This window comes from Neolamprologus brichardi, chromosome 6 (assembly GCF_056152115.1).
Source record: "Neolamprologus brichardi isolate AB-2024 chromosome 6, ASM5615211v1, whole genome shotgun sequence".
Lineage (NCBI taxonomy): Eukaryota > Metazoa > Chordata > Actinopteri > Cichliformes > Cichlidae > Neolamprologus > Neolamprologus brichardi.
The window spans coordinates 8,598,320-8,622,491 of NC_142109.1; the positions used below are offsets into that span (position 1 = coordinate 8,598,320).

Sequence of the window (24,172 nt, forward strand, 5' to 3'; positions counted from 1 at the left end):
TAATAACAAAAAAGTGTGCATGTGCTCGTGCGTGCCATCGCTGTATTGCAATCTGTGCTCGTGCACGCAGGGCACACAGGCGCGCCAAATCACAGAGACATCACATAATCCCTAAATCACTCATCCAGTATTGATGCTAAGAGTGACACGCGCAGTAATTATGGTTTGAGCACAGCCCCACGAGCCTAGAAGGAGTCTCCGGGGAGGCAGGGAGGGAGGGGTCGCCCTGCAGAGGAGGAGAGGGGAGGGAGGGGAGAGAAAGTGAGGAAAGTTCTCTGCGGGTAAAGTTAGAAACACCTTCCCCCAGATCAAGGGGCTCTTCATCACCGGTCTGCCGTTTTCATCCGTCCACCCAGAAGTCAAAGAGCAAAGAGAGCGGTGTGCGGGCTCCTGGGTATCACCTGTAATCAGCTGAGTCCGCTTTTATGCGTGCGCGCTCTTAATTACAGCTGCGCATTAAGACGCACGGGCGCTGCCAGACTGCTGAAGCTCTCTGGTGCAGAGTCAGAGCCGTGTCCAGAGGAGCGAAGAGCAGCCGCGACGGAAGTGTTTCATTAATAAGTTCATGATGGATCGATGGAGCCAAGTGCGCCTGACGTGGCTGCTGTTGCTGCTCGTCGCCTCGCTGCATACCTCAGGAGCAGGTAGGCTGAAGCATCCACGCTTGTTTGTTAGTTTATCTTGTGTTAATAACTGATCCTCTAACTTCAGTTACCCAATTAAATTAAATGAAAAGTTGAATTGGATCCTCCCTCCTTATCTCTCCTCCTCTAACCTTGTCACATCACTTGTCACCGCCTGCCCTCCAAGTCTCATGAGCCAAGTTTGAGTGTCCTTTTTAGCCCATCCTCGATCCTGCTTTCATGCATTTCCAGAAAATGCACCGTCAGCCACTTGTTTGGTTCAAAACTTCCTAAAACTCTTATCCATAAATACGTTTTCTAGTCATTTTCTTTGGCCTCCTTTTGAGGTATAATTTCACTCCTCTGTGTTATGCAGACCTAAGGCTTATTGAACTGAATCACCTTTCTCGAGCCCACTGCACATTTGCTAGACATTGGTAAGATGTCGGCCTATATGTCCAGACTTGTTAGTCCATACCTGCTGCATCTGTCTGTTCTCTCATAGCACAGCTTACGGGGTTTTTTAGCCCATACAGCTGGGTAATGAGGAACAGACTGAGGCAAATTAAAGTGAGCTGTGCTGAACTGATCCTTGCAGCAGCTCCTGGAGCTGCACCAGAACCATATGTGGAGGACTTTAACTGTCCAGGGCTTTTAGAGCTCAGGGTGGCCGATGTTCATCACCAGCACAAGCTCAAGTGAGCTTCTTTTTATTTTACAGAATGAGAAAAGCCTCCAACAGTCCATTTTATGGTTACTGACATCATACAGCTCCTCTGAGGAACTCAGTGAAGTGCAAAGAAATAGTTTGTTTTAACCTGCTAAGCCAAGACTGACTGAACCTTAGTCAAGAGAGGCCACATACTTTCCCGTGGCTTCTTAAAACTTGTGAAAACAAGTTAGTTTTTGCTCAGTAACACGGTCCTGCTTAAAAATGAATTTTTGACCTTTAAGTCATTAGCCAACAATTCACCTCAGTGTGTTTATAGGTGTTTTGGAACATTTTTCTTTGAGCGCTTGAACGGCTTTTTGTTCACTTTAGCTTAAAGACATGAGGACATCACCATCTGTGTTTGAGCTTCATTCTCAAATCTGGAAATGGCACTTATAACAAAACAAGTCCAGTGTTGGATATTAGATAAAGATCATGTAAACTAAGGGAAAAGCTTAAGATGAGCTAATTTAATCAGTCACACGGACTGTAAAGTGCTTCTCAGGGACGGAAATTTCTTCAGAAAATGAAGGATAGGCTTAAAAAAGTCCCGGCTGAACTGTGTTCTTCATCTTCTAACTGTTCTTGTTTTCCTCATTTAATTGTGGTTTCATTTGAAATCCCCCCAGAACCAACAGCTTAGTTCAGGAGTAGCGAGCAGGTGACTTGGCAAACACTCCACCATGTTGTCTTCACGTGCTCCGTCTGAGAAGATGCTGAGAAAGCATAAAACTACTTGTGTTATGTCTCAATAACCTTTAATAGCATCTGCCTTTGTGTTGGAGATTAAGAAAACACTTACAATCCCATATTTCAAGGTTCATTCTCCTCCATCCCAGTTAAAGTAATAACACACACATACTCACATACCTTATCTGTGAAGGTCATTTCTAAGCTGACTAATGTAACCTCTGGACCAGAAGGTTATCTCAGGTCAAACTCAGGTTATAAACCTGACCTGGAGGCATCTTGAGCGTGTCTCAAGATGTTCTTGTAAATAAGAGTTTATTAGAAAATATCCCACTGAAGTGAAGAGAAACACAGATTCACAAAGAGTGAAAACACATGAACAAACGCTCTTTTGTTTACCTCATCAGCTCTTTTCCAATTAACGAACAAACTCTTGTATTTTTTAACAGCCTTTGGTCACTCTTGATAATTTTCTCATGGTAGGAAAAGGTCACGCACCTGGCTGTCCAACAGGTTTTGTTTAAATTATGAGCTCAGACCTCAGAGCAGCGTGGCCTGAGGTGTTTCTGACACCTACCCTTCCTCACCGTGTAACTGATAACTATCAGCCTGACACAGTCTGTTTAGCCATTTTTTCAGTTTGAGGCTTTCTTGTTACAGTCTGACCGACTTACACCACTGACTATCCTGGGGACACAACCTATGTGAATGCAACAGATTCACCCTTTTCTCAGCATCAGTTATTAAGGAGTAGGCAGGTGGTACTGAGCACCTTAGTAAAGGTACTTCTTTCAGAACTAAACCTTGGATAAACTGAGCAACACCTGGGTTTACCTTCTGTTTCATGTTAAAATGACTGCTGGTGACAGATGTTGTACTTATAAGGGCTGGGAGTGTCAGTGTGGGGGTCGGCCTGCCCTGTCAGACTGAAACACTTTGACAACTAGGGGATAAATTAGAGTTAGAGTATTATCTTTGTACCAACTGGTAATACCTGAACTTCTTATCTGGCACTAGATGTGAGTTTATATTTATCCAACTTTGTTTTTTTAAATGCCTTGTTGTTTAGCGCTCAGAGGCAAATATCGGGATAAGACGATGAGGATAGACTGTATCGTTCTGCCTTACCTTAAAGCGAGTCTGCCATGCAAGACTCGACGAAGAAATCCTTGAAAACATTCACTCAATCTCTCAATAACTAAATGCAGAGTTTCCCCCATCTGTACTCAGTTTATGCCTTATATATCCTCAGGAGAAAATTATGTTCACTTTGTTTAAGATCAAAACAAAATGTCTGGATGGATTGCCATGAAATCTGTACAGACATTTTCTATTCAATGAACACTGTTGATTTCAGGATGATGTGTGACAGCAAAGATAGTCTGGAACTGAGTTTTGGTCCAGTGTGCAACGTCTGATGTGGAAAGTTGAAACTGGTATTACGCAAACAGAAAGACATATTAAGACCCTAATTTAAAAGGTTAATGACTTTTAATACTTGTTTTAAACAGAAAAAAGACAAAGTATTTCCTCCAAAGCAAGAAGGATATGTGTATGACTTTAATAATAACAAAACTAAGACATTTTCATCGGTTTCCGCTGTGCTTTGTCTTTAGCTAAATGTTAGCATGACTAAGATAATTACAATTAGTGCATGAAGGGGAACCACTCCCCAAAAAGCAAAACAAAAGAATCCACATGAGTATGCTTGATATGTCAAAATAGAAAAATTACTCAGATGGAAAAGTCATTCTCAACCATTTTCATCTACTTATACAATTAAAGCTTGTCCCAGCTGTCATAAAACAAAAGATTGGGCTCACTCCTATCAGTGTACTGAATCGCCAATACAGAGAGAGAGGGAAGGTTTTGAACCACCAGTTAACCTAACACGCATGTCTTTGGACTGTGCGGATGCCAGAGGGTGCCCACACAGGCACAGGGAGAACATGCAAACATCACACAGAAAGCCTTGTGTTTTCTAAGTCAGGACTTTCTTTCTGTGAGGTGACAGCAGCAACCACTGTCCCAAACAACACAATGCTAAGGAAACACAGGAACTTACATGCACTCAAAATATGACGACTTTAAAGGCCCTCCATTAATACAAGAAAAAAAAATGCTTTTAGTTAAACTCGTTTAGTTCAAATCAGCTGATGCCTGGGTATTTTACTGCCGAGTAACTGGTTGTATAAAAAGTTTCTAAAAGGACCCCAAGAAACACGTGTTGAACCACTGGTGATTTCAGGCTTTTATTTTGAAATATCAGACAGAGCACTTTAAAATGAAGGATGCATGTACAGGATTAACCTTTGAGCCAGCTGCGAGTCGTGGCCAAGTGATAAAATACAGAAAAATCATGAGATCGGCGTTGTGTTCCTTCTTTTTCTGGGACAGCAGCTCTCCAGTGAATGCGTTCAATTTATAATCTGACACGAGGAATCATATTTATTTCTCTATTATCTGTTTTTTAAAAAAATAAAATAAAATCATGCTTTGATGTTAAGGTGCTGATAGATTTTTCACCATTTGTATATTTTTTTTATGACTCTGGCACAGCTTTAATTTTTTCCATGTTTAAAAATATGCTCACCCTTTGTTCTCCAAAATCAAAGCTACCATATGATGCAACAGCCAACAATAATAGGGGCCAGAGCCACATAAAGCAACAAGTATCGGCCCAAGAAGAGCCAGAGCCCTGCGACTGACAAATATTGATGCAGTCTTTGATCGGCGTTTGAGAGGAAGCCTGCATGAGAGTCAGACTGTATGCACTGTACGCGAGTGAAACCCTCATTTAGGTAAAGAGAAGGGAGAAGATCACAAATAAGACGCAGATTCCTCGAAGGAGATCGGAAGCACATGTCGCAGGTCTGTTTGTAGGCTTCCCTCTCTCTGACGCTGATATTATGGATTCATTGAAGCTCTTGTGAAAATTTATGCACAGACTTGTGTGTGTGTCTGACAGCAGGAGAGACAATCCAGTGTGTTTTCTTGATCAAAGCCAGCTGAACTGGGAGGAAAGAAAACATATGGTCTCTCTATCCTATTTTCTACAGTCTGCCCTTCTCTCTTCCCCCTGGCTTCCATCCTCCCTGTTCTTATTATTTCCTGGTTTTGTCTCTGTGGAGACGAACCTTTTAGAGGGACGTTTGAGCTATGAGACTTTGAGTCTACAAAAAAATAAAAGCGGTAAAGGATTGTAATGATAGTCTCCTAGGGCACATGCTCTGTGGGGGGTTTGTGCCCTTGAGTGCCCTCTTTTTATGTGTGTGTGTGTGTGTTTTGGTGCAGTGTAGGAAACCTTAACTGCAAAGTGTGTGTTATTGCATTCTTTGCTATTATTGAGATAATGATACGCTAATCAGAAACACACACAGATAGCAAAAAAAAGTTGCCAGTCTTCAAACATCTGGTTACCAGAAAATCCATAGTCTTTCCAACATGGTGCCAGTTTAGTTGTTGGTGTGTTGTTTGCATCTGGCTTTAGTGCTGCAGTCTAACTTGTGTTGCACGGTTCATCCAATCATCCACCCGTGTAGATGAAGTTTTTTATTTCTTAGAGTTTAAGCTCAAAAAGCCATGCTGAAAGATTTCTTTATCTGAGATATGATGCTGAAACCGTACCCTCTTCTTATAGTCAAGACATCTCAGGAATGACATGTGTAGTAGGCGTGTCGGAGTTTCACTGGTCTGGCCCTCTTGAGGTTAAAGTGAGCTGTGTTTGCCCCGTGATATAAGATGAGTCTGACATCGCTGGTCTACTGTATGTTCAAGGAATCAGTGTGAAACAGAAGATCAGACTTCAGACTGTTACTTCCACTCTTGGCCGTGTGTGACATCATTAAAATGGGATCTCTGGGTCTGACTGTTTGCAAAGAAGCTAGTTAAACCTTTTGTTTGTGAGCGGCAGCGAATCAGAAAGCATATATACGTTGGAGGTTGGAGGTACACTCAAAAGTGCCGCTTTCTAGCATTGACCTTTTGACCTTTTTTGTTTTATTTAAAGTAACTGGATAAATTAAATTAGATACATTTAAGTAAATGATTAACTGTATTTAGCATTAATATGACCCTTTGACTCCTCCACAGCACTGATTTTCATTTCTAAGCTGTGTTGGAAGGTTTTTGACTTCCTGCACCTGAATCCCCTGATTAGTTTGAGTACAGTAAAGAACATTTTTATACAGTAAAGAGCATTCTGCTGTTTCGTCTTTCTGTTCAAACCACAATCTTTTTGCTTTTTGTGGAGGCTTACACTTGACATACTCTGCATGTATGTGCATGTTGCTCACGGTGCCCCTCACACCACAGCTTAGCGCCTTAGGATAACAGCAGAACCCGATGGAGAGCAGAACACCCCCTTTTGTATATACAGCACAGTATAGGTACGATGTGACTGTTTGTCTGTGTGTTTGTGTGTGTGTGTGTGTGTGTGTGTGTGTGTGTGTGTGTGTGTGTGTGTATCTGCAGATGTTGCTTTGAACCCATACACACTCACACATCAAGAGCATATGGAAACATTAGCTGACATTAGCTAAGTGCATATAGAGTAAAAGCAAACTCTCCATGTCGTGTCTTGTCCTCAGCTGCATTCAGATGTCAGTGCTGCTGATGTATGACTGAAACCCCTCTGCCTGCTTATAGGTGTCATCCCTTAAGTCTATCATTCCATCCTGCGTGCACAACAAGAGCTACCTTGCAACCAATCTTTATCTATAAGTAAAGCATGCTAACATTGGAGCAGAGTAATAAAACAGTTTTATATAGTGTTGACCTTTTTAGTACATATGTGAGACTAAGGGCCTGTGGGCCAAATCTGGCCCTCTGCAAATTCCCCACCTGTTAATTAAAGTTCCCAGATAAATTAGGTGTTGTGTGTATGGTTTTGCATCACGTGCACACACCAGACATAAAAGAAAGCGCATCCACGCTGCAAAGGGAAGTTGATCCTGAAGGTGAACAATTTCAGAGGCCTGTGCATTCATTTGCCACAAGACAATCACTGTTTTCAAGGATAATTTGCACCGTCACTTGAAAACTGCACACAAAGGCATCACAAAGTTGCCGAACTGGCATGCAGAAAGTGCCAGTCGACTACAGCGGAGTGCGCTTCTTCAAGCCAGATCCCAAAATGATGGAGCTGTAAGGGCAATTTTCATCAAAACGGAGGAAAAGGCTAAGTGGCTGTTAGAAACTGTAAAATTAATTTGAAAATTTTGAATACAATTTCACGGCTGAGCAATAAAAAAAAAATAGAAATATCAGACTTGTAGAAGAGTGTGCAGAAACACGATTAAATATTCATCACTTTGCTTTTGCATCAGGATTTGTTTGGTTTTGTTAGCATGCAACTACCAGCTGTCATATTCAAACTTGATGATCAAACAGACTTTTGTGAGTTTCATTTTAGAGCTGTAATCAGAATGCATTATCTTGATGGATGAATGGTATAATGGCACAGCACCTTTTTGTTGACAGGTTGAGGGCTTTTCATGCAAGTGTATAAGCCCATGCAATAAAGCATGACAATAACATTCATACAGTATGTGTCATATGATGGGGTGACCTTTATTCAAACTAAGCTTAACACCACTGCTATACAGGTAGAGGATAGTTTTATAGGTATATTTTTATTTTGCAGATGGTTTATAAGTTTTTATTTCAAATGCAATCATCCATCCATTTTCTAACATTAACATTTGGCCACTGGGACAACAGCATGAGCAGGGCGATCCAGACCTCCCTCTGCTGATAATCTCTTCAGAAATAATCTCTTCAGCATATCCAAGATCTGCCGTGGAGTCTTCTGGTTGGATACTGGAAACATTTTAATGGAAATATTCCAGTAAAAAGCAGAAAATGTAATTTACTGTCAGTGCATTATCAGTTTTTACAGATGTTTCCATAAATGGTAAATGCTAGAATTCAACGTGTGGTTAGATGAGGGTAGAAACAGTAAAGGATCAAAATTTCAGCTCACCTCAGTTTGCAAACGAGCAACACATCTGCACACATCTGGAACCACCAGATTTCCAGTTCAAATTCAAATTGTACTAGTGAACCAAATGAGTAGTCTCAACCAAAAACTCAACCTTTTAGTATTGGCAAGGTATGTTGAAGACGTGAGGACCCAAAAATAGGACACAAGGAATTAAATAACAATAACATTCAATTTATTTGATTAGTGGCAAAAAGATCTCATAGATAAACAAAGTCACAAAGGAAGAACAAAAACCAATGTCAAGCTGAGGGTCATAAACGGACGGTCTATGCAGTGACAGGAGGGGGAATAAGGCACAGGAGAAGGTAATCAGCGACAGGTGAAAACGAGGATGGCAAAGCAGACAGTCACACAAGAGGGAAACTGGAACAGGAAGTAAAAGCAAATCAAGACGTGAGGAAAAACAAACAAAGTAAAACAGGAAGAAATGAAAAGATATATGATGCTGAAACATGAAGATACTAAAGCATGAGGACTGACATAAAGAGGAGGGGCAGGGGGACACACAGCACAGGGGAAATAAGGGAACTAAAAACACAGAGTTGCAGAACAAAACAAAATACCAAGACAGTGACAAAGTACTCACACTGACTGTAAACTCCCTTACATGGAAGCTTTTTTTTGTAGTTTTCTTGTTTGTTTTTGTTTTCTGCTCACTTTAAACAAAAGGCATGATATCACCAGCTCTGAAGCTTCGGTAAGCAGTCAGAGGACTAAACACAGAACAAGTAATCAAGATGTCATTTCCTCAGCCAGTTAAAGGGACAAATAAAAATCACTGGCATATTTTAATAGCATAGACTTGTATCTGTAAATGATACGATGCCAGGCAGGAAGACTGAATTACAAGCTGACAGAGTGCTAGCAGGCAGCCTGGCAGACAAAGCAGACGGACAAACAAAAAAAAGAAAAAAGAAGAGAGAGGCAACAAATACATCTGGCACTCAGACTCAGACATTATGCCAACCTCGTGTGCATGCACATGCCTGTGTGTGTGTGTGTTGGGAGGGTGATTGGGTTAAGGTGCGTGGCAGATGGAGGGTTTACGTAAGCCTCAGAATACGTGTGAAAAGCAGCCACACCAGTAGAGGCATGCCCTCCTCTCCCCTACCATCTATTATTTCTCCTATTTTCCCCTCTCATCTCCCTACTTCCAATATGTTGCACATTTCTCCGCTGACCCCCCCCCCTTCCCTCCAACCCGCCCAACGTCTTTTATATCACATCTTTCTTGGCTTAGTGTCCTCCCAGAGCTCTGCAGCTATTGTGTGCACATCACGCAAAAGAATCTGAATGTCTGTGAGTGCATATGTTACGCATTTTTACTTAAACCTCAACTCTGGGCATATTCCAGTTGTCTCTTACATGGAGTGTTTTGGGTTTTTTTTTTTTTTTTTGCACAACAGCAGAGTAGGTCCCTATCAAAACGTGTGTATTCATTGTTGCAGTCTGGTATTACTTTTTTGTGCACAGAGCCTCTGCAACGAACATGAGAGAGTTTAACGATGACGGGGGGGATGTGCTCTCTCCGTCTCGATCGGGTTGCTTATATGTTGTGCCAACATCACCCCACAAACTTTAGAGGAGACAGCACACATAACAGCATTTGAACACAAGGTTTTCAGTTTGCTTTTCAATTAACTGCAGAGGAACTTCTTTGTTTTTAATTGGTTGGTTACTGTCTGGCTGCTCAGTGGGGTTAATGAGAGAAGGAACACCAATGATGAGCATGTGTTGCATGAGCATGGCAGCAACTGCAGTCTTAGAAAATGAAAGAGGGAGTTGCTATGCATACATTTTCCCGTTTTCCCACATGACTTTTGACCATGTCAAACGTCTGCCACTCGACGCTGGCAGCAGAGCACACTGCTGTGCATGCCGGTGTGCGATTACGGTAAAAAGCATGCATCATAAGAGTGTCACTTTTGAGTCTGAAAGAGCTGTAATTTAGATGCCGGCTAGGCTGACTTGAGAAATACCTGAAAATTCAGGCCATAATCATACCCACTCAGTGCTCTCGTCTTTTGGCAGTCGCTCCTGTTGATGTCCTGAAGGTCCTGGAAGTATCGGAGGACATGGAGGGCGTGTCGTTAGAGGCAGGGCTGTGCATCAGCAGAGAGGGGAGAGAGGAGCCAGACCTCTCCTTTAAAATCAATAAGAAGATTCAGCTGAGTGCTCCCACCATGCAATTTTTCCCTGGTGAGTTTTGATTCGAGTCTGTAGACTTGCTTGGCAGAAAAAATGAAAATGAATCTGTTTTTTTTTTATATATATATATTTTCTTTTTCGTGCTTTCTTCCCAGATTCTCCATTCCCTGCGAATTTCTCAGTGGTGACAACAGTTAGAGCTCGGAAAAGCTCACAGGTCTTTCTCCTTTCCCTGTATGACTCGCAGGTACGCATCACACATGCACCACTGAACCTCATCTGTCTGCATTTTTGACTGCGTCCACGATACATTTTATAATGAAGTTATGTCACCATACTAATATATGAAACACTGGATCTGCACTGGCACTGCAACCTGCACCTGAAACACAGCTTGTCATCAGAATGGGAGTTTGCTCATCTCTGATAAAGATCATTTTTGTCAAAATTATAATTTTGGACTAATCTAATTTAAGTGTGTTTATGCTAGCTGGAAGAATGTGAGCACATTAGCTCTCTCCAGCAGATTTTTATGCTGCAGTTACAAAAATAAAAAGGCCGCCAACCCAAAATCTGCTTTTTTCTGATTGGTTGCATCCTATGATGGCTACAGGAAACAAATCCATGCATTCCTGTGTGCATATCAAATATAAGGAAATCTTGGAGGTCTTTCTTTCTTATGATCATTTCATGAACATGACATGTTTTCCTTCTGGTCTCTGTGTCTGCATCTGTCAGGGCACACAGCAGCTGGGCATAGAGATCGGCCGTTCTCCTGTATTCCTGTATGAGGACCATGAGGGCCAGCCCCCTCCAGACCTTTACCCCACTTTTAGGAAGGTCAACCTGGCTGATGGCAAGTGGGTAACTACACACATACACAGCCACCCATGATGACCATTCTGTGTTCTTATTTCTTTTTTAATCATTTGTTTAATGCAAATAACGTGTGGTAATACATGCTGTGTGCATGTGCTTTTCGTCTTTAGTCCCAGGACAGAAGAACCTAACAATGAACAGAGGAGTAGAATTTTTAAGAAGCATTTAGTAGTATTAATATGAGGGGGAAAAAGAGACTATTAATGTTAGTAAAAACATCATATGTGAATCTGTTACTGTTTAGGCTTCCTTCTTCCTTCTCTCACACAAACTGGTCACAGCAGATGCCGCCCCTCCTTGAGCCTGGTTCTGCTGGAGGTTTCTTCCTGTTAAAAGGGAGTTTTTCCTTCCCACTGTCGCCAAAGTGCTTGCTCATAGGGGGTCATATGATTGTTGGGTTTTTTTGTCTGTATTGCAGGGTCTACCTTACAATATAAAGCACCTTGAGGTGACTGTTGTTGTGATTTTGTGCTATATAAATAAAATTGAATTGAAAATATGCTCAGATCTTTCTCTGTACTTACAGGCACACCTTCTCAACCAGCAGGAGCTTTGGATAGAGTAACTTTCTTCTCTCTTTGTTACTAGTTGGCACAGAATAGCCTACAGTGTGGATGGGCAGTCAGTGACTCTCTACCTGGACTGTGAGAAGCTGAACACCCTTGACCTGCTCAGAGGTCACGACCCCCACATCAGCACTGAGGGCGTTACCGTGTTTGGAACACGGCTGCTGGATGAAGATGTGTTTGAGGTAGATTGGTGACAGGGAGGGGGTTACAAGTGATATGTCAAGTGAGCCGTGGCGAAGGTCATTGCTAATTGTGATGTACGGTGGCCCATAGAGGTCAAACTCATCGCGACTTAAAAACCCCCACCAACAAATAGGAAAATGCTGCAAAAGCACAAAAAACAGTGGAAGTTGAATCAATTCCTTACTCAGTTGTGTTTAGTGAGATTTCCTACTTCCATTATGTTTCATTCATCTTCAGATATGTTTTGTGTGCTTTTGCAGCATTTTTCTTTTCTCAAGTTGCAGTGCATTTGAGCTCTCAGGGTCACCATGGAAATGACTTTTTTTTGCAGTGTATTTAGTAAAACCAGAAGCTCATTTGTCTTTGATAAAAACTATAAAAACATGCAAAAAAAAAAAACAAACGATGAGGACCCACAATAAGGTCTTTGTGTGCGGTGAGGAGGTGTCTCTGCTTGTTGCCGCTTGTTTGATTTGTCAGTCAAATAGTGAGAAATGAATCGAGCCTTTTCCCCGTTGCATCGCCCTCCAGTGGTTGTGTGGGTGGATGCAGTGCAGTTTAAGTTCTTGAACGGCTTATTTTCTTAATATTATTTACTGGTGTATTTATTAATATTTGTTCCCGGAGTTCATCTGTGATATTGCAAAAGATGAATAAGCCATTAAAATAAACAAATCTGCGCACACTTCAAAAGCATCTGCGGTCGTTTTGACACAGATGCAAAATGTGCAAACTGTAACCTTTGCTTTGTCAGGTGGTCCAGCTGCTTAGGTGAACAACTCCCAGGCATGTTTGGCTTGGACTCGCCATCCGTTAATGTGTGTGTACATGTGTAAAACAGAGAGAAGAAGAAAGAGCTTGTGTCTGTCTTAACTGGCTCCATTTGAGACCGAAGCTCTGGAGACGATTACGTGCGGAGCGGCGATAAAAACAGCCCGTTAAGTCACTTTGATCCGTCTAAATGAACACAGAAGATAGAGATGTTACAGACACGTGGATGGGCCAGTGATATTGTTCAGTGATTACAAGTAATGGCATCCTTAACGTGCATTCCTGACAGCTAAAGTGGAGTCACAGACTTTTCCGAGTTCAGCTTGGTGTGTGTTTCTGGGACACAGGGAGACATCCAGCAGCTACTGATCATCGACGATCCCAGAGCAGCGGAGACGTACTGTCAGGACTACATCCCAGACTGTGACAAACCTTTACCCTACAACAGCATATTAACAAAGGCCGAAGAGGTAAGTCCTCATTAACGGTGAGTCAGAGAGAAGGAAGGGAAATGAGCGCTGAGTTTCACAGGCACACACAACCGTGAGGCATCTCAGGTGTTGAATGCTGTAAATCTGCTCTGTCATTTTAAAATTAAAGGTGTCCCCCCAAGGTTACAAGCGGCAGGGAAACTTTTACCAGTATTTATGGGCATTTTAGAAACCAGATATGACAAAAAAGACGAATGGTTTAATTACACTATGCTGGTCATATTTCTCTTCTCTGAAATCCTCTAGGTGTCATAAATTAAAAGCTATGAAAATATGTTCACTGTGTGGAGGGAAAGATCATTAGCTCACACTGTTTTAGTTGCCAGTTATGTAATAAATTTTTTTCTCCCCGACACGCACTCATGCCTCTTATTGTAGCTGCATTTTGAGAAGCACCACAGGGCTGTTTATTTCCCTTGTATCTTAAAATAAAGTCATAAACGCTACCAGTTCTCCCACTCTTACATTTTATCTCTTTCTCTGTTTCTTCCTGTGCTTGTAGTGAAGCACATTACACGGCTCTTGTGGTTCAGAGTAGCTCGCCAGGGTCCGTCTGCCAACGGACCACACTTCTGGGAAAGGTTTCAAATCCTCTTCCTCTTCCCATTGGCTTCAAGTTCAAAACACACGGAAAGAATCCTGTTTTACTGGGTTCAGTTTGTTTTTAATGTAGCACCACTAGAAATGCAACCAGGAAGCCAATAGAACACATGGAAATAGGGCACCAGTAAAAAACTGGAGTTCGCTGCACCTTTTTTAGAGTTGTCGTGATATTTCTGAGTCCAACAGGCTGGGAGAGGAAGTTTAAAGATCCGTTATGTCCTAAAAGGCCTCAAATGTTTTATCTATTTTGATTCTATTGTACGCTTTAGGTGGAGAGACCGCCAAAGAAACACGTGGTCGAAGAGTACGAAGAGTTTGACTTCAGCGACCTCTATGATGACTCCTATGTTTCCACGGTGACCGCCGGTCCAAACGTCACAGAGTACGAGGTGAGATTGTGCAGCATGAACAGCATCACGAGCTCGGACCTGTTGTGTCTCGTTGTGCTCCATCTGCTTTTTTCTGTCCTTCACCGTTTGTATCTGCGCGCGTCCGTCGGATAGATCATAGAGTACGAAGACTACGACAACACGACAAACTACCACCACGTGAACGAGTATGAGTATGAGGAAGAATATGATGACCGCTATGGACCTGCGGAGAGAGAGCGGGAATTCTCCATTAACGGACAGGTACCATCAACGCATTTATCCAATTTTACATGTAAACATACAGAAAACTATCCTTGCAGTCATCTACAATAATCATGCTCGCTCTTCTTGTCAGGATATACCAGAGAAAGGACAGAAAGGAGAGCCAGGGTATTTGGGAGCGGTAAGAAAAGAGATGATACTTCATCAGTTTACACATTCTGAGCACTTTTTAATGAACATTAAAACACTGTGACTTTTACTTTCCACAATAACAAGTTAACAACATAAAACACACCTCTCAGTTTTTCATGTATTTCATATACTTTTAAACTTTTTTTTGTTGTAAATGCAAATGCACCTGTCTCTAACAGCCCTGTTAATCACCTTGCTTTGTTCACTACTGAATTCTTTGCCTTAAAGATATTATCTCCCCTTGCTGGTACCACAACGTAAAACCGACTCAGTGGACTGGCGTGTCTATTACATGTTTTACACCTGGCTAGAAGATGAGAGGCCAGCTGCTGTGATAAGGTTTCAGAAGCTCTGCTATATAAGCAGCGACCTGTCCATGTAGAGCTTTACATGAAACAACAGAATTTTAAAGTCGGTTCTGAATTTCGCAAAAAGTCATTGAAGGGATGCAAGAATAGGTGAGATAAATGACCGGCGGCAAGTTAAAAAATGCTGGAAGGATTAACAGATGGTCAGACAAAGACTGACTGTAGACGACTGGACACAGGAGGGCAACAAGGCACAGGTACAAATAGTCACAGAGGACAATACGCGGGGGAAAGCAAAATTAGACATCAGACACCAGAGACAAATAACTACCAAAATAAAACAGGAAGTGAGACTAGAAAGTAAACAGCAAATACAGACACAGGGAAAGCTGGGGAAACTGATACAAGAGAATGAGACAGAAAACTCTTTAAACTAAACAATAAAATCTTAAAATCTATTCTAAATTTAACTGGGATGCTGTCTGTGTTGAGAGCTCAGTGGATCTGCGTTCGACTACTCTGCCTAGGCTGCACTGTCCAGCGCAGATCCAGTGAGCGCAGCGCAAGCTAGCAAGATAGAAGCTAAGCTTGTTGCAACATGGCAACTGCCTCAACGCTACCAGAAATTGAACCTCCCCCACCCTCATTCAGATCTGGCGTTTGGAACTATTTTGGTTTTCATGTGAAGCATGAGCCTGATGGTTCCTGAAGCGCGTTTTATTATTTTGCTGTTTCAGCAACATTACATTTAAAAACTGTACTTTTGAATAAATGACAAATGATGAACATGAACATTTTTTTGTATCGAAAAAATATCGAACCGTGACACCAAAGTATCGAACCGAACCGTAAATTTTGTGTATCGTTGCACACCTAATATATATATATATATATATATATATATATATATATATATATATATATATATATATATATGTATATATATATGTATATATATATATATATATATAATTAATGTAATACATATATAATTTTGCTGTTGTTAACTAATATCTGCTCAGGTATCAGTATTGCGTGCCTACAAATCCTGTTTTAACTGGTTTGGGTGGTTGTATTTTACCAAAATAACTTGAATGTAAAATCTTTTTTTCATGTGAAATTTTAGGGAACACAAATCACAGGACCATATGGACCTCCAGGGCCCGAGGTTAGCAATGCTTGCTGCATGAGATATAACATGAAACACAATTTCATTCACTATTTAAGAAAAAGAACAAACGTTTGAATTATTTGAATTAAATAGATTCAGTCATAGTGACTTGCTGACTGCTTATCTGTGTGTTTGCAGGGAGAGCCGGGGCCACCTGGAGTCACGGGACCGGTGGGACCTCGAGGAGACGCTGGAGAGCCGGTGAGGACTGTCCTCTGTATGCTGAGTGAATGGCTGAGTGCTCCACACATCGACAAGTCTCCATAAACGTTCTCATATCTCTCCTGTCAGGGTCCTCCGGGGCGGCCAGGCCTTAATGGTGTTGATGGGATACCAGGTCCCCCAGGAAACATCATGCTTATACCGGTAACACAAAGATAGCACAGCGTTGCCCGAGGCTAACAAGCTGCATTAATGTTGCTGCAGCAGTTATTTGGTCCTGTTAACCTTCAACAAAGCCTTAGGGCAAATGGGAATGTTTGAATGCCAGTAATGCCAGAGGAATGGGTTGTTTGGAGGTAGTTACAGAAATGATCCATCTGTTTGCCTCTGAAAGCTTTATAGTGCATGTTTTTGTTTACAGCAAAATATATTTGGTGCAGTTTCTGTGTCAAATCAAGTGATTGAGGGTGATCATTTATTTTAGTGATCTCTTTAAAAATTAATCACTTGTGCTGAGATCTGGTGGCTGCGAGGCCCACAGCATAGCATTCATGTTGCTGTCAGAATCATAAAACAATGAAACGTTTTACAGCTTATTTATTCTGGCTTCAAAATGCCTTCCACCTGCACCTTCTTATGCAAGACCAGAGCAGCAGTGCAATGCAGCGGCCACTGGGAGGAGTATTTAGTTTAACTTGTGAGTATCATGTCCGCTCAACTGTGTGTGTGTCTCTGTCTCTGTGTGCAGTTCCACTCAGGTGGCGATCCAAAGACAGGTTCTGTGGTTTCTGCACAAGAAGCACAAGCTCAGGCCATCCTGCAGCAGACCAAGGTATACAACCGGTTGCATGCTGCACATACAGCCTACTCAGCTTATATATAGCTCTGAAGATTATTAAAACCAGACTATCTCTTCTATACTGGTTCTTCTTTGTCTCCCAGCTGGCTATGAAGGGACCTCCAGGGCCACTCGGCCTCAGGGGAAGACCTGGGCCACTGGTGAGTGCATCCCTCATTATTTATGTAAACTCTGGCAGCCCAGAGGATTTTAAAAGTTATTTCTCACACAGTACTTGGCAGATGAAGCATTTGCAGGACATAGGGAGTAATTTAGGAAGCTTGCAGACTTGTGATTGACAAGTCGTTGGGCAGTGAGCATATCCTGGATAATCTAAAGATGACCATAATTTACAAAATCAACTTCATGTTGTCTTCCCTATGACCAAAATCATGAAACTGAGCTCATAAACTAAGCAAGAAAAACATTTACTGAAGTCACCATGAGCAGAATCAGGGGCCGTTTTTTCCATAGATTTCTATACAACTGGAAGTCTTTACAACCAGTTGAGTCGCCCTCTGCTGGACATCAAAAAGAATGCAGGTTTAGGCCCTAGGGCTGGAATCTGAGTGCATCTCTTTTATTTAACCATTAATGACCCATGCAGTGACGATTGTGTGACCATGTAATATGTATTAAATATATTTACGTGAATATCTGCAGCATACGATAGCACCTATCGTTCACATTTTTCGCCTGTAACCTGGTATATGAGAGTGCATAAACATAGATTTGATTCATGTAGCATGTGCATATGTGCATTTAAAAGGTTGAGTGGTTGCTTATGTAACTGAAACATTCATTTGTCTGTGTGTATTCTTCCTAAACAAACACTTCCAATTTCCAATTTTTTTCTTTTTTAAATATATATTTGCAATTTACAAATTTTAAAAATTCTTACTATTAAATAAATACGTCAATAATATCAATATGTTCTTTTCTCAGGGTGCACCAGGCCCCTCTGGGCTGAAGGGGACCACTGGTGAGATGGGACCACCAGTAAGTTAGTTTAAACACACTGGAGCACCAGTTAAACTCTGTTTGTTAACACAATTCACCACTGGCAACATATCACCTGGATCTTGTTCCTTTGATGATTTTATTTTTCCTGTAGGGCCCTCCAGGACAGCCAGGTATCTCTGGTCAGAATGGGCGACTTGGGAAACGGGTGTGAATACTTACTACAGTTTTTATTGTTGAAACTGTTATAAACATGGATTTAAAGTAATTTCTGTGACTAAACTACTACCATGTCTGGGTCTGTGTGTGTTTTAGGGTCGAGCAGGTGCAGACGGGGGTCGTGGTGAAATAGGGGAGACTGGAGCAAAGGTGAGCTAAAGTCTCAGTCACACCTCACTTTTGCGTCTCCTTAAACTGAGACATTAACTTTCTCCTTTTCATCTTTCTTTAAGGGAGACAGGGGATTTGATGGCTTGCCTGGTCTCCCTGGAGACAAAGGGCATGACGTAAGTTATGTGGCTGAAAAAGTTCCTGTTAAGTAGATAACTCTGAATAGCGCTTGTCAGCTCCCATGTGTGTAATTTCTCAGGGCAACAGAGGGAAGCCAGGCCCTGTAGGTCCTCCTGGAGAGCTGGGAGAAAAGGTGAGAGGTCGTGGCAGTTGTAGGTGTATTTCATGTGTGCAGGTGCTTCTATTTATGGTTATTCATGTTTGCTTTTTTTTTTAAAAAACAGGGTTCTCCAGGGCCACTTGGGCCGAGAGGACAACCAGGTGATGCTGTGAGTGTTTACAAAAACACACCTTAGTGCCATTTAGCATATTCACTTAGACCATTTGGCAGTTTTGGAGTCAGTGAGTGATGTATTACACATTTTTAAAAACTTTTCTTAAATGTAATGCAGTATGCTACTTAATCACTCACTGGAGAAAGTAGATTACTTTCTCGGTAACATGACCTGGAACGCACCGTCACATAATTATCAACACCAACACAAATCGCTGTCCTAATGAAGACACACATGTGATCTTTCTGTTAGTGTTGGTAGGTAGAAACACAGGCTACAGGCCTGACTGCTCATCACTGCCTTTGTTACTTGTAGAACTTTAGGCTGGACTGAAATGAACACACACTCAGCTTCACTTTGGGTTCTGGGATAGCTTTGTGTTAACATGCTGTTTGTGCAGATACTTGCAAAGAACTGACATAGTGTTAGTATTATGATGCAATTGTTTATGTCCTGGAGGCAGTTTGCTCTTTACCATTGCAGCTCTTTTCGATTTAAAATAAAATTAACCTTAGGTTGTGAGTGTGTATTAACGTTAGATAGAAAGCACTTAAGCATAGAAAAAAGGGCTTGTACGAATGACGTAAGTTGTATAAAGCACTTTGAGTGCTATGTAAGAACCAGTCAGTTTGAGACTTAAGTTTGCAACAGAAAGCGGTGCTAAAATGTGGCTGCAGGATGGTGCACAGTCTCTACTGCATGCTGCATTATCTTATTTATATTAACTGATCTGTGTTTCAGGGACCCAGAGGTATGACTGGCCCCAGAGGTCGGCCGGGTCCCCCAGGCATGCAAGTGAGTGTGAACCTTATCATTTTTAATGCACCACCTTTTCACACATTAACATCTACAATTAACAACAGCAGACAATGTAAGATAAGAGTGATCACAGTTCTGTGCCAATTGTGTTCAGCCATGAAAAAAACCCTCTTTTACATCAGCCGCATGAATCCATCTGTGGTGTAACTATGAGATAATTGCAGGAGATAATACCTAATCACAAAGTTGCACCACTTCTCCATTTGTTAACATTGTGTTATGTAATTCTTATCTGAGAAAGAGACTGTTTGCTGGCCTGAAGCCGTTTCATTTTGTGTAACGTCTGTTTGCACTTGTAGCAACACACGTTCGCGCTTGTTGGCATCCGACAATGCTCTTTGCTTTGTTTAAATTTATTCATTGATGTTGGTTCATTACGCTTTATAAGCCTCAAGCAGGAAAGGTGTTATACCTAAACCAGTGGTGCAGTTGATCATTTTTAAATTGTTTCCAGTCCCAGGGGTTTTATGTAACAAGCTTTAGAAAAACAAATGTAGGGGAAATACACCCTCCTCCTTACAGCTGAAGGACACTTAAAAATTCTAATAGTGACCTGAAATATCATTAGATTATAACACCATCGAATATTACATATCAGTGAAAGGGAAACTTCTACTATTACGAGTACACTGGAAGTGTCACATGGGATGACAACCAGGTGTGAGCAGGAGGAATCAAGCTGGAATTGGTTATATAGCCATCTCTAAAGAGTTTGAACGTCACCAGTCCGCAGTCAAACAGACTGTATACAGATGGACAAAATTTAAGAACAGCTATCGACAGAGTTCAGCGCAAGAGCAAAAGTGGTAGAAATGCTGTCGACAGACCTGACGTGCACAGTTTATGTGAGTAAATCCAGTCTGAAGCTGTTTTGTACAAAGAAAAGGACAAAAATGCCTCTAAAACAATGTGCAGGACTGATCAAAAGTTACCTGAAGTGTTTAATTGTAGCTTATTGCTTCACAAGCAATAGTTTTACCTCTGCACACCACCACAGCGGATGTTAAAAACAACCGAGATCTGATTGAAGTGCAGCCTTTTGTCTTTAATTCAGGGGTTACAACTGTTTATGAATAACAGCTATTTTTATATACAGTCCACCATTTTCACATGCTCAAAAGTTACTGGACAGTTGAGTGACAAACAGCCTTATGGCTGTGAGTCCTGTTCCCTCAGTTAGCCATGACAAGTTAAGCTCATGACAGGAGTGGGTCCCCAGCGTTGTTCATCTTCTTCTTGGTAGTCGTTCACTGGGACTCTCGATATAAGGCCCAAAGAAATGTTGATGCAAGTCAAGAAGGATGAAAAATCAAAATAAGCCTATCAGAGATAACCAAACCAACAATCTGGTAGATTCTTAAAATGTAGGAATGCACTGACCACCTCATCGACATCAAAAGACTTGAAACCTGAGACCATGGAAGACAACTGAAGTGGATTGCTAAATTCTTTCCTTGGTAAAGAAAGCCAACTAGGAACATTATCAAGGATGTAAATGAATCATTGTCAAGGCCTACAGTCCAGAGACACCTTTACAAGGTGAAAACCAGGGGTTATACTCAAGAAGAGGAAAGCCAGGTAAGAGACACACAACATCTAGAAGAGTCTGCACAGCTCTAAGGGCATCTCAAGGGAGGAAACACAACATTTTGCTGAAATAGCCTCTGAAAATGGGATTTTATGAAAAAGAAAAAGCCTTATTCCTGAACAGTTAATGCTATACTTTAAAGCTTAAAGCTAAAAGTCCAACCTTCAATCGCATCTCAATTTTTTGATTGTTTTTAAGCGATTGTTCGAATACTTATGGACTGTATTGTATGTTTTCCTCACACAAACATGTGATTTTTGCTCATTTTCCTCAACAAATGAATTAGAAAAAAAGAACAGAAAAAAATCAGCAAGTCTGAAATATTTATCAAAATATTTAAATGTGAAAATTTGTTTCATTTTTTCAGTTCTCTTTTTCATTTAGGACTTAATCTGATAATGTTTCAGCTTATAGTTCTGGAGAAATCTAAACAATGGCAGCTGCATGGCTTCTTTGTTTACTCAGACATTATTTTTTGTAGGAGTAAAGAGTTCATACAACAGAGAAAGTTAGTGGCAGAAAGTACACCTCATGCAAAGGAATTATCTTACACAGGAAGTAGCAGCTCACAGTCGGCCCACAAAACAATGCACGTCTTTAGCCAGAGTCCTATTATTCTGAACAAAAACCTCATGTGCTTTAAATGTTTTGGTTTAGAGGCCACATAAGTAGATTTGAAGATATAAAAAAAATGTCGTCTCCTTCTTTAACCGCCATCCTTTTTCTTCTCACAGGGCATTCGAGGAATTGATGGGGCTCAGGGTTCAAAGGGAAATATAGTGAGTAATATAAACGCTGAAGACCCCAGATCTATGTTGATCTGTTCTGATGACATCATGTCTCCTCTGTGACAGGGACCGCCAGGAGAAGTAGGAGCACCCGGACAGCAGGGCAACCCTGGAATCATTGTAAAAGCAGTGAACATACACTCACAAATGTAACTCAGCTGCATGCATGTATGTAAGGAAATGCTAATCCTCTGTCTCTGCTCCAGGGTTTTCCTGGTCCTCAGGGGTTAGTAGGGCTGCCAGGAGAAAAAGTGAGAGTCTTTTACTTGGATTCTTTCCTCAGAGCAAAGAGAATCTCAGTTGACTGACTCATCTTTGTCTCACAGGGTCCTCAAGGGAAGAAGGGGATGAGAGGCTTGCCAGGAAATGACGGGCCCCCAGTCAGTAAATGCACACTTGTATTTCTTTACTTTTGTGATCGCTTGTGACATGATGCACTCCCTCAACTTCACACATCGTCTTGTCTACAGGGTCACCCTGGACGAGAAGGTACCCCGGGGGAAAAAGGACTGCCAGTAAGTTTGTTGTCTCTGTTTGAGGATTTATGTTGTTTTCATGGTATTTCAACTGACTATAATATGTGAATATGCTCATTTCTAGGGTCCTCTAGGTGTCCAAGGGCCTGTTGGATACCCTGGGCAACGAGGGGTTAAGGTAGAAAATGCAACCTGGTTTGGAGATATATGGATATATGAATCCATTAATTTGTATATTTCTGGATATATTAAAAGGCAGAATGAGGTTTCCAGTTAGTAGGGTTAATCTTATGTGTATGTAACCACATGATATCAGTATCAACTGACACTACAGCAGCACTGGCAAAGGAAGCTTCTCTGTGAAGATACATGAAGTTCTAAAAAGAAAACATTTTTACAATTCAGTGAATTTATAGCATACAATATCCACAATATCAAAACTGCATGCCTGATATAGTGCAGGTCCAAAACAGACTCATCAAAGCATGGACTTCTCTGACCACTGAGTCTTGTAACTTGCGAGTGGGTTGTCAGAGAGAAAAATCCCACTGAGGTCTTAGGAATTTGAGATCAATTCAACTTTATCACAACAGTTGCGTCAAGGCACTTTATATTTTAAGGCAGTGGTTCTTAACCTGGGTTCGATCAAACCCTAGGGGTTTGGTGAGTCGGTCTCGGGGGTTCGGCAGAGCCTCCGCCGTGACATGCACGGCTCATTTTGTGCACCAGTAAAAAACAGATCTATGTCTTGAATTAGAAAAAAATCATATTTTATTTTTCAGTTAAGAGGGGTTCAGTGAATGCGCATATGAAACTGGTGGGGTTCAGTACCTCCAACAAGGTTAAGAACCACTGTTTTAAGGTAAAGACCCTACAATGACAGAAAACCCCAATCAGATACGAGCACGTGCTTGGCGACAGTGGGTTGGAAAAACTTCCTTTTAACAGGAAGAAACCTCCAGCAGGAGCGGGCCCTATGTAACAACAGATTGGGAGGCAGACAGGACAAAAGACACTCTGTGGAAGAGAGCCAGAGATGAATAATAATTAATTAATAATTATTAATAAATAATAATAACTAATGATAAGCACATAGTGAACACTTTGTGATGTTCCTCAGTCTATTCCTGAATAATCTGTAGCAGGAAGCATTACCCTGTTTAAAGAGGCCATTGTTATTAGGGAATACATCTGCCATGAAGGTGTGTATGTGGTCTCTAACCATGTACAGGGAAGTGGTACTCGCCAAAGCAATATCCACATGAACGCCAAGGTTTCCGAGCAGAACATTGCTTCCTGCTGCCATCGCTGCCCCAGGTGAACAACACACACTGAGCATGTGCAATGTAAATCAAAACATGTCTCATCAGAGCAGCCCTTATCTCAATGCTCCACTGTCCACCTCTGACGCTCAAGTGCCCATTGTAGCAGTGGAGAGGGGTCAGCACGGGCACTCTGAAAGGTTTATGCAGCTCTGTAAGCTGCGATGCACTGCATGTTCTGTCACCTTTCTGTCAGAGCCAGCAACGTGTTTTTGCTGCAGTTTGTGCTACTGTAGCTCTACGTGTGCATTTATGTGCCATGGGCGCCGATGACTCAATCACCGGTTCCCAGTTTGTCCCTTCCTGGAACACATTTGGAAGGTATTAAGGAGTGCATGCTGGGAACACGCCGCAAGACCTGCTGCTACAGAGATGCTCTGACCCAGTCATCTCCATTTCACCCTATGAGTGACTCAGGTCCTCACCATTTTCTCCTATTTTTGCTTCCAGCACACCAGCTTTAAAAACAGATTGTACATGTGCTGCGAGAGGAATCA

At 41.6% G+C, this 24,172-nt stretch overlaps 1 protein-coding gene across 1 annotated transcript in view; it reads left to right on the plus strand.

Moving 5' to 3' along the window:
* Positions 1-308: 308 nt before the first annotated feature.
* The window catches only part of col5a3b (collagen, type V, alpha 3b), a 47,127-nt gene continuing 23,263 nt past the window's right edge, over positions 309-24,172 (plus strand). The window contains exons 1-27 of the mRNA XM_087841609.1: positions 309-644; positions 10,061-10,228; positions 10,333-10,424; positions 10,916-11,037; positions 11,645-11,807; positions 12,927-13,049; positions 13,943-14,062; positions 14,177-14,305; positions 14,400-14,447; positions 15,893-15,934; positions 16,076-16,138; positions 16,229-16,303; positions 16,848-16,931; positions 17,042-17,098; positions 17,883-17,936; positions 18,052-18,105; positions 18,213-18,266; positions 18,350-18,403; positions 18,487-18,540; positions 18,632-18,676; positions 19,424-19,477; positions 21,824-21,868; positions 21,944-21,997; positions 22,084-22,128; positions 22,204-22,257; positions 22,348-22,392; positions 22,478-22,531. Of these exons, the coding sequence (XP_087697735.1) occupies positions 566-644; positions 10,061-10,228; positions 10,333-10,424; positions 10,916-11,037; positions 11,645-11,807; positions 12,927-13,049; positions 13,943-14,062; positions 14,177-14,305; positions 14,400-14,447; positions 15,893-15,934; positions 16,076-16,138; positions 16,229-16,303; positions 16,848-16,931; positions 17,042-17,098; positions 17,883-17,936; positions 18,052-18,105; positions 18,213-18,266; positions 18,350-18,403; positions 18,487-18,540; positions 18,632-18,676; positions 19,424-19,477; positions 21,824-21,868; positions 21,944-21,997; positions 22,084-22,128; positions 22,204-22,257; positions 22,348-22,392; positions 22,478-22,531 (2,031 nt within the window). The 5' untranslated portion in view covers positions 309-565. The remainder of the gene's footprint in view (positions 645-10,060; positions 10,229-10,332; positions 10,425-10,915; positions 11,038-11,644; positions 11,808-12,926; positions 13,050-13,942; positions 14,063-14,176; positions 14,306-14,399; positions 14,448-15,892; positions 15,935-16,075; positions 16,139-16,228; positions 16,304-16,847; positions 16,932-17,041; positions 17,099-17,882; positions 17,937-18,051; positions 18,106-18,212; positions 18,267-18,349; positions 18,404-18,486; positions 18,541-18,631; positions 18,677-19,423; positions 19,478-21,823; positions 21,869-21,943; positions 21,998-22,083; positions 22,129-22,203; positions 22,258-22,347; positions 22,393-22,477; positions 22,532-24,172) is intronic.